At 40.6% G+C, this 10,882-nt stretch overlaps 1 protein-coding gene across 1 annotated transcript in view; it reads left to right on the forward strand.

Annotated features, from left to right (window-relative positions):
* The window catches only part of Lrrc63 (leucine rich repeat containing 63), a 35,826-nt gene extending 26,449 nt beyond the window's left edge, over positions 1-9,377 (forward strand). The window contains exons 8-9 of the mRNA XM_059274296.1: positions 6,699-6,938; positions 8,678-9,377. Of these exons, the coding sequence (XP_059130279.1) occupies positions 6,699-6,938; positions 8,678-8,918 (481 nt within the window). The 3' untranslated portion in view covers positions 8,919-9,377. The remainder of the gene's footprint in view (positions 1-6,698; positions 6,939-8,677) is intronic.
* The last annotated feature ends 1,505 nt before the right edge of the window (positions 9,378-10,882 follow it).

Here is a 10,882-nt window from a genome sequence, read left to right on the forward strand (position 1 = left end):
GAGGAAATACTAGACCAAAGCAAGACTGAAAACCAGCTGGGCAAACTCCAGACTGCATCTCCATGTCTGATGTCAAAATGCTCCTCATAGCTCCAACCTCCTTTCAGCTTTATTGACTGAAACACACTTCTTTCTCTTTAGCTGGTTAGCAGTTCTCCTAGCAGATATCCCATGATTCTGGCATCTCTAACATCTTGGGGTCTCCAAGGCAATTCAGGCTTCAACTTCACAGCCTCACACAATGGCCTCTCTAGGCCTTCATGTCACCCCTGACAAATGCCTGGCCTCAGCAGCTTTCCTTAGTGGCTAAGGAAAATTCCATAACCCTTTTCTTCTATCCTTAAAGGCAGAACTGTATGGCTGAAGCTGCCAAGTTCTGCTGCTTGCCAGGTCTGGAACATGGCCCCCTTGTTTAATGTCACCTTCCCCGATTTTCTGTTTTTCATGGTTTCTTTCACTGCCTAAGCCTGGCTGTCCTGGAACTCGCTCTGTAGACCAAGCTGGCCTCAAACTCAGAGACCTGCCCACCTCTGCCTTCTGAGTGCTGGGATTAAAGGTGTGCACCACCATACTGAGCGCCAGTGTTTTCTTTAATTCTTTTTTACTTATTGGAAAGTTATCTGGGTGGGATCTTGTCCTGAGGTCACTACTACCTTCATTCCATTTCTTAATCTGTTCATTTCCTTGAACCCAAGATTTAGCTCTATTGCACTTCCTGGTGCCCCTTTCCTCAATCTGCACATTTTGTATTTTTATCTGCTTAGTTTTTCATTATAAATCTTCATTAGAGTTAACTCTAATAACCACACAAACAGAGTCTATACTAGGTTGTTTTGAGATTTCCTCTGCCAATAGAATTAATCCAAAACTCTTCACTTTAGCCTCAGGGAGACTCATTGGACAAGGGCAAAAAGCAGCCACATTCAGGCATAAAATATCCTGGAAATCTGGGAAACTATGAAAAGACCAAATCTATGAGTAATTGGTATAGAGGAAGAAGAAGAAACCTAAGTCAGAGGCACAGAAAATATTTTTAAACAAATCATAGAAGAAAATCCCCCACAATCTAAAAAGAAGAAGGCGTGCCTATCAAAGTACAAGAAGCCTACAGAACACCAGATAGACAGGATCAGAAAAGAAATTCCCCATGACATGTAATAATCAAAACACTAAATGTACAGAACAGAAAACAACCCCAAAGAAGGATATCAAAAGCTGCAAGGGAAAAACCCAAGAAGTCACATATAAAGGCAGGCCCATTAGAATACCACCCGACTTTTCAGTGGAGATTCTGAAAGCCCTAAGGTCCGGGGTGCATGTTCTACAAACTTGGGGAGACCATGGACGGCAGCCCAGACTGTTAGAGCCGTCAGAGCCATCAATCACAACAACAGAAAGAGAAACATCCGTGATAAAACCAAATTGAAGCAATTTCTATCCATAAATCCAGTTCCACAGAAAACTCTAGAAGGAAAACTTCCGTCTGAAGAGGTTAACCACACCCAGGACACAAGGAATGAGTAATCCAAGAACAGTAAATCAGAAAAGTTGGAACTATACCCATACCACAACAACAAAATAATAAGAATCAATAAATACTGCTCAATAATTCTCAGTGTTAGTGCTCTCAATCCCCCAATAAAAAGACACAAACAGATTGGATTAGAAAACAGGATCCATCTTTCTGCATCCAAAAAGTACACCTCACCTTGAAGAATAGACAGCAACTCTGGGTAAAAGGATGGAAAAAGGTATTTCAAGCAAATGGACCAAAGAAGCAAGCAAGTGTAGATATTTTAATACATGACAGAATAGATATGAGACAAACTAATCAGAAGACATAAGGAAGGACACTACATAATCATTATGGGAAAAATCCACCAAAAGGAACAAAGAAACAATAATATACAATGGGGAAAAGAGAGCCTCTTCAATGAATGTTGCCTGTGAAACTGGATGGCTGCGTATAAAAGAATTAAAATAGATCTGTATTTATCTTCTTGCCCAAAACTCCATTCCAAATCAAAGACTGCAACATAGAAACACATAACCTGGGTTGGATAGTTTTGTGTCAACTTGACATAAGCTAGCATTACCTGAAAGAAGGGAACACAATTGATAAAACGCCTACGTAAGATCTAGCTCTAAGGCATTTTCTCAATTATTCATTGTTGGAGGCAGGTCCAGGTCATCGTGGGTAGTACCATCCCTGGGATGGTGGTCCTGGGTTCTATAAGAAAGCAGGCTGATGACCTGAGCTAGTTGGAGCTCACTGACTCTGGGCTGATAGCTGGGGAACCTGCATGGGAACAAACTAGGCCCTCTGAATGTGGGTGACAGTCGTGTAGCTTGGGCAGTTTGTGGGACTGCCCCTGGCAGTGGGACTAGGATTTATCCCTAGTGTGTGAACTGGCTTTTTAGAGCCCATTCTCAATGGAGGAATACTTTGCTCAGCCTTGATACAGGGGGAAGGGGCTTGGTCCTTTCTCAACTTGATATGCCAGCCTTTGTTGACTCCCCATGGGAGGCCTTACCCTCTCTGAGGAGTGGATTTTGGGGGCAGGAGGAGGGAGAAGTGGGGAGTGAATGGAAGGAGGGGAGGGAGGAGGAACTATAGTTGGTATGTAAAATAAAAAAAAAAAAAACTTTTAAATTAAAAAGAAAGAAAGAAAGCAGGCTGAGCAAGCCACGGGGAGCAAGCCAGGAAGCAGTGCCCCTCCATGGCCTCTGCATCAGCTCCTGCCTCCAGATTCCTGCCCTGCTTGAGAGCTCTTGTCTTGACTTTCTTCGATGGTGAACTGCGATGTGGAAGTGTAAGCCAAACAAACTCTTTCCTCCTCACCTCGCTTTTTGGTCATGGGGTTGAGTTGAAGCCTATAGGATAGGAAAACCTCTTTACCAATTATACCTCTTATAGAGGGTTAATGTCTAGAATACTTGAAATATTAAAACAAGCAAACCTGAACATCAAGAAAACAAACCAATTACAAAATGTGGGACAGAACTAAACAGAGACTTTGCAAAAGATGAAACACAAATGATTGAGAAACTCTGAAATAATGTTCCCCATCCTTAGTCATCAGGGAAGTGCAAATTAAAACTACTTTGAGATTTCATTTTGCACTAGTCAGAAAGGCCAAGATCAATCAAACAAAAGAGAGCACCTGCTGGTGGGGAACGTGAAACTGTTACTTATCACTGGTGGCCCTGCAAATCTGATACACCCACCATGGAAATCAATGTGGGTTTTCCTCAGGAAGCCAGGAACCAATACCTAAAGCTCAAGAGCCAAACAAACAAACAAATAAACAAAAACACTCTTGAGCGTGTACCCAGAGGACTCTCCATCCTACCACTGATCCCTGCTTATCCACATCCATTGCTATTCTATTCATAGTACCCATGAACTGGGAAAAAGCCTAAATGTCCATCAACTGATGAATACATAATGAAAATGTGACACATTTACAATAATGGAATATTATCTGGCTGTTAAGAAAAATGAAATGATGAAATTTGCAGGTAAATGGATAGAGTTAGAAAAAAAATCATCCCAAATGGTGTAACCCAGAGCCCAAAAGACAAACATTGTATTTAAGGTGTTTTCTCATATGTGAATGTTAGCTCTTAAGCTTTCAATATGTGTGCTAAAATCTAAATAATCACAGAGGTTAGGTGCCTAGTAAGGAACTAGTTGGAAAGCAGAGGATCTCCCATGAGAGGGAAAATAGAATAGAATGTTCTGGAGAGGTAAATGGGAAACTAGGAGGATTAAATAGGAAGGTGGATGGATGAAAAGGGTAATGGAGGAAATACAGGGAGGGACAACCAACACTAAAGGTCATTTGAAAAAATGTATAGAAATTTACTGTAGAAGCTTCCTAAAATATAGACATATATAGAAGGAATCTAAATGGAGTCATCAAATAATGGGGGAGACAATGGCCCCTAGACATCTTTTTCACCAACTAAAATATCCAATGCCAGGAATAGGTTACATCTTGTTGAGTCATCAGCCAAAGGGGTCACATGAAATCTCCCCAAACATCATAGGTTATTGCCATGGTTGTTGGTTGCTTTCCACAACCTTATGGTAAGGTCCTATTGTTGAAGACCATGCTTATTTATTTCATGGATCGTGGAGAAGTCAAGCTAGTTCCTAACTAGAAGCTTCATCCCTACTAACTAGGATTCATGGTGCTGGAAGGTTCACATGCTACCAGAGGATAAAAGTGACCATCCACCTACTACAAACACTGGGAACCTACAACAGTGACCTGTCTGCGAGATGTACTGGCATAATGATGGCACACATGTTATGGGAGTAACCAACCACTTTCCAAGTGCATTTAAGGTCTACTCCATGAAATGAAACCCATACCTGATGCTAAACTGACCAAGAGCCTGAGACTAGATAGTCCATAGGCCATGGACCTAGGTAAAGCCAAATACCACTATTTTGCTAAAGGAACTTAGCAATAAAATGACTCATGATGACATTCTGGATAGAGATAGATCAGTGCCTTGCTCAGCCATTAACAGAGAAACTTCTTGCAGTATGTAGGAACTAACACAGAGATCCAAAACTATACAATGTGCAGAGAGTGAGAGACTTTGCAGCCACTAAGTCTTAAATGGGATGTCTTCACAAGACTCTACCCCTCAGAGTTTAGGGATCTGTGCAGAAGAGGAGCTAGAAAGATTGTAAGACCCAGAGATGCTGGATGACTCCAAGGACACAATGTCTTTCAGACATGGCAGGACTGATGCACATATGAACTCACAGGAACTGGCTGCATGCAGAAGACCTGCACAAGTTCTAGCTAGACAGGGTCCCAGCACCAAGAGGGGGATGTGGATGGTAGTGTTTCATTCCTAACCAATAATTATTTGCAACTGATACATGCTGGCAAAGGGAAAATCAAAGTTTTACCCATGGAATCTCATTGGATATAGTAACCACACCCCAGGGCAGGCTCCATGCCTATGATTAGTTAGCCATCACCAAATGAACTCCATGTTTGTTGTTGTTGTTGTTGTTATTTGTGTTTTTTTGGTGTGTGTGTGTGTGTGTGTGTGTGTGTGTGTGTGTGTGGACTTTTTGTTTTGGCATTTTGGGGTGGGTAGGGAGGTAGAGGGATCTGGGAAGAGTTAGGGTAGGGGAAGAAACATGATCAAAACATATTGTATGAAATAATGTTAATAAAGAGTATAGGAAGTATGTAAATGTTCAGGTCATAGCAGTACTCTGCTACTGACCCCTAGGTTTGTATAGCCTGTAGCGGGAACATGATTGTGTCCATTCTGTCTTTCAGGACAAAATAGGAGCTTGGGGTTTGCCTCACATATAGTTGACCACAAGAAGAACAGTAGTCAAGCTGTATTTGAAGAGTTGCCCAGTCTCTTTGTTTGAAACTTTGATCATATTTTACCTTTGTCAGAAAGAGTTACCATTGGAGAACCCCATGTGGGGAAAAGGGTATATGAGACTAGATTGTCAAAGAGAGTTCAGAAGCCCCCACCTGCTCAACTACCTAGCGGCCTGTTTGCCTGTAGAGTGTTCTGACAATGACTTGCTGTTTGTACGTCTCTCGTTTACAGAAACTTTCCTGTCTGTGTAGATGTAACAGTCTTTCCAAATAGGAAACACAGAGTCAAATGCAGAGTTAAAAGCCCAAGAGGTCAGAGCAGTAGCTGAGAGCTGAGACTTAAAACTGCCCTTCTTACCCTTCGCTGCCACTGCCGTCCTTCCCCTCAGAAAGAGACCTACTTCCTGTGTGTCTGTCCTTTTATTGACTTTCTGTTCTGCCTTCTCATTGGTTGTAAACCTAACCACATGACCTCTTCGTCACTGTCTGTCTATACAGACCTCCAGGTCTTCTATGGTTGGTATTGAGATTAAAGGCGTGTGTCTCAATGCTGGCTGCATCCTTAAACACACAGAGATCTGCCTTTCATGTGATCGGATTAAAGGTGTGTGCCACCACCGCCCAGCTTCCGCTATGGCTTGCTATTAGCTCTGACCCCCAGGCAACTTTATTTATTAACATACAAATAAAATCACATTTCAGTACAAATAAAACATCATATGTCTGCTTTCACCAATCATTAGAAAAGAGATAAATGACTGCAGGAAACATCACTGAGGCAATGAGAAAAATCAGTCATGTTCATTCTTTGAGTAAAGGGAAAGGATTGTTAGAAACAATTGACACAGTGAAAAGTAAAGGGACCAAATTGCCAAGAAGTGAAAGCATAATGTAACAGTATGTGGTGAGGTTACATATTTCACTGTTTTTATTAGGCATTAATGAAAAATATACATTGGTGTTCAGTTTGTCATTGAAAATAACTTTTTTTTTTTTATGTCACCACACTGTTTTTGTGGTGTAACACTGTTTAGTCTTCCTGCATTTGTGGCTTTTTCTTTTTCCAGAGTGATGACGGTTTGCAAAGAACCCCCCCCCCCACCATGTATGTGTCAACTGTCCTGTTCACACAAAGGCACTTCTTTGTATAATAATGGATTGGTTCAGTTGTTTTATAAGGAAATTCTCTCAATTCTAAGAAAATATTAAAATAGATGCTTTATTACCACCAGTTTTGGTGCTAGGTTTCAAAAATGCCAATGCGGAAATTTGCATGAATATTATAAATTGCATGATTATTTTGTAAAATACAATTTCTCTTATGTACAGATCACTTGAGAAGCTGAATGTTGATGGGAATTACATGACTTCTTTTCCACCTGGGATTTTAAAGCTTAAGTTGACCAAACTCCAATTTGATAATACATTCACTAATAGTAATTTCTGGATAGATTATTGCTGGAATGACCCCCAACCACTAAGTGAAATTTGTTCTTGGTTCATTGTCAAAAATAATCTACATAGAATTCCTGGTTTCATCCCAAAGAAAGTTCAAAAGTGTCTAAGAAGGTGAGTAATTTCAAACATGCTTTTAATCAAAGTACACTTCTAAGTATTTTACTAACACACACACACACACACACACACACACACACACACACACACACGCACTTCTTCCTTTACCCATTCTTGCTTTGCAAGTATACTAAAGTACTCTAAATCAGTCCCATTTTATAACGTTCTCCAGTTATTTCTGAAGTTCAGTGATGGTGGACAGTATCTAATGCATCCATTATTTAAACCTCTTCTGTGAATTACTAAATACACAGAAGAGATTCATTTCCAAAATTGTTTAGTCCCAAGGGATATGCTTTACTCCATTCTGCCATGAGAAATACCAGGAGTAGATAAAGCTTTTTTTTTTTTCATTGAGAATCAATGAACAATTAGCACTTTGCTACCTAATCCCAAGGCTAGGGTCATTAGGGTCCACTCAGATGTTATGTAATTAATTTGACTATGTAAGTAAAGAAACCACTATCATCATTGCTGGGACTATGGATTGTACAAATATTTATAGTTTGTCCAAGTAAAATGGTTTCCCAGGAATGTATAAAAGACCAGTATTGACTCAATAAAGACAAATATAGCTTTGATCTTGATGTACCATGTACCAAAGTCCTTATCCCCAAAGTGCTGCTACTGGGAGATTAACAGCCCTTAAGAGTTGGGGCCTAGTGAAAGAGTCACAGGTCCTGGGAGAGCATGCCCTTTAATGGAACTGTGGGGTCCCAGTTCCTTTTGCTTTTTGGCCATAAATGCTACTGACTCCCACCATGATATGAGAATATGGCTCAGTAATAGGATGCTTGCATAGTATTCAGAAAGGCTTGGATTTAATCAAAGCACCTCAGAAGAGGAGGCCCCCAGCTTCACTTTTTGTTTTTTTGGGTTTTTTTCTGTTGTTGTTTTTTGTTTTTTCGAGACAGGGTTTCTTTGTGTAGCTCTGTGCCTTTCCTGGAACTCACTTTGTAGCCCAGGCTGGCCTCGAACTCACAGAGATCCGCCTGGCTCTGCCTCCCGAGTGCTGGGATTAAAGGTGTATGCCACCACCACCCAGCTCACTTTTCAATTTTAATGCACTGTGCACATATATTTTTGCTTTAGAAAACAGGTTCCTTGCACACATATTTAATCTGTTGCTCCACTGTATTAGGACTTAAATTTTGACTTAATAGTATGTAGATGAACAGTCTTATTAAATAAGAAACACAGAGCCAAATGCAGAGTTAAAAGCCCAGCGGTCAGAGCAATAGCCAAGAGCTCAAAACCCTTTCTTACCCTCACTGCCGTCCTTCCCCTCAGCAAGAGACCTACTTCCTGTGTGTCTGTCCTTTTATTGACTTTCTGTTCTGCCTTCTCATTGGTTGTAAACCCAACCACATGACCTCCTCATCACTGTCTGTCTATACAGACCTCCAGGTCTTCTATGGTTGGTATTGAGATTAAAGGCGTGTGTCTCCATGCTGGCTGTATCCTTGAACACACAGAGATCTGCCTGGCTCTGCCTCCCAAGTGCTGGGATTAAAGGTGTGCCACCACCGCCCAGCTTCTGCTATGGCTTGCTATTAGCTCTGACCCCTAGGCAACTTTATTTATTAACATACAAATAAAATCACATTTCAGTACAAATAAAATATCACCATAATAGTAGGCACCTTATGTAGATGTAAGCTCAATAAAAACCAAGCATTAATTTTTACCTTAGTAGAAACTCAAAATATCCATTTGATGTTTCTTCTTTTCAGCACATCCAGGTGTGATTGGTGTCATGGTCCCAAGTTTGGTGAAGGGTTTCGCATCATCCGGTCCTGTGATATGTTTGGAGCAACGCAGATTCCTATTATGTTCTATGTCTGCTGTTCTTCCTGCTATGTGGAGATCAGGGAAAGCAGTTTTATTTTAGAAGGTTTTCCTTGTAGAAGAATAGTTCTAAATATGGACTGGATAAAAGAAGGGAAAGTTAGCGATGTATCATTTTATTTGTAAAGTCCACAAACATTTATGTATAAGTAACTCATCTCTTAGAGCACAGGTTTTGTGTGGAGACCTACAGGTCTTTCTCCACTGAGTTCCCTCTGTGATCCTTCTCCTCACGAAAGTCTGATTGTTAGGAATCATTGCAGAATTGTGACTCAAGAACTGGAAAAGGCCTTTGGAGTTCAGTGAGGATCTTGAGAATTTCCTGGAGAACATGTTTACAGTAAGAAAAAAAATGTTCAAAACGTTTGCGAAAAGGGCTGTATCTTACATCTTGTCTTTTCACGAACCCATATTCAGTGAACAGGTTAGCAGCTCCAAGTCATCACAGAGAACTCTGTCGCATGAGGCTGCAAAGTTATGTGTCCAGGTATCCAATGTTAGTTTGTGCATTTCTGTGAAAACCTGTTCAGTGCCGACCATCTCAATTGGTTTTCTTTTGAGAATAAAAGATTATTTCCAAATCGATTTTTTTTTTTTAAATTGGTTTCCCTGCCTCTTAGAAAGCTAGTACAATCTACAGTGGTTACCTTGGCCTTTAGCCCACAAAGCTCACACTAACTCCACGGGCCAGTCCTGAGTTTACCATATCCTTCAATGATAGCCAGACAAGGAAGCAGAACTCACACAACGACACTGCCAAGCAGTATCCACCTGAAGTGGAACTTGAGTTCATTTTGAAAGCTGGAGAGATGGCTCAGCAACTAAGAGCACTTCTTGCTCTTGTAGAGGACCCAGGTTCAGTTCCCAGTACCCACACAGCTCTGATTCCAGGGGATCTGATGCCTTCTTCTGACCTCTAAGGGCACCAGACATGCATGTGGTGTACATAGATACATGCAGGCAAAATACTCAGACACATAAAATTAATTTTTTAAAAAATGTTTAAGAGTTATTTTGTTTAAATAAAAGAGGTGTGGTGGTTTGAATAAGAATGGCCCCATAGACTCATATGTTTGGATACTTGGTCCCTTCCCCCTATCCCCCCCCCCCATTTGGTGAACTGTTTGGGAAGGATTAAGAGGTGTGGCCTTGTTGGAGGAGCTATGTCACTGAGGGCTGGCTTTGAGGTTTCAAAAGCTATGTACCATGCCCATAAGCTCTCTACTTCCTGCTCACTGTTTGAGATGTGAGCTCTGAGGTGCTTCTGTGTCATGCCTTCATTCCAACTATGGAACCATAAGCCAAATTAAACCCTTTTTTTTAATAAATTGCCTTGGCCATGCTGTTTTATCACAGCAATAGAAAAGTAACTGAAGCAGCCATCTTCCTCATTCTCTTCATTAAGCTTCCGAGAACCATTCCTCCATCCTTTGGTCTCTCCATAGTCCAGCAGAGCTATTTTTTTGTTTTTGTTTTGTTTTGTTTTGTTTTGTCCAGGGGTTTCCCTGAGCAAAAGGTGAACACACATTTTGATATAACAGTTTCAAATGGCACATAACTATGGATTTTTTTTTGTGTGTGCTGTTCATTCAGTCTACAGTGGTGATAATTAAATTTAATGAAATGAACTAATTTACATTTTAGCTTGCAATCTTTGCTATCATATAGAGACTGTCATAAAGCACAAACTATGTCAGATTTGTGTGTATCATTTTAAGAATATCTAAATTAAAGGCAAAATAACAAAGCAAAATAATTTGTAAGAGGTTAATTTTTAATTATATGTATGTGTGTTGTGGGGGAATCTTTATTTATTGGTGTAGATGCTCACAGAGATTAGACACTTGGGGTCTCCTTGGAGCTGGAGTTGCAGGTAGTTGTGAGCTGTCTAGCATGGGTACTAGGAGGCAATGTGTGTCCTCTCCAAGAGCAGTTCATGCTTTGAACAGCTGAGCCATCTTTCAGTCCTTGCATATAAGTTTTCTGGTTATGGAATCCAATAAACAGATGTCAGAGTTTGCTGAGCAGTATATACTATATTCTCTAGGAAAACAAACTATTTATGATAAGAGAAATAACTTCCATATCAC

Source organism: Peromyscus eremicus, chromosome 9 (assembly GCF_949786415.1).
Source record: "Peromyscus eremicus chromosome 9, PerEre_H2_v1, whole genome shotgun sequence".
NCBI classification, from domain to species: Eukaryota; Metazoa; Chordata; class Mammalia; order Rodentia; family Cricetidae; genus Peromyscus; species Peromyscus eremicus.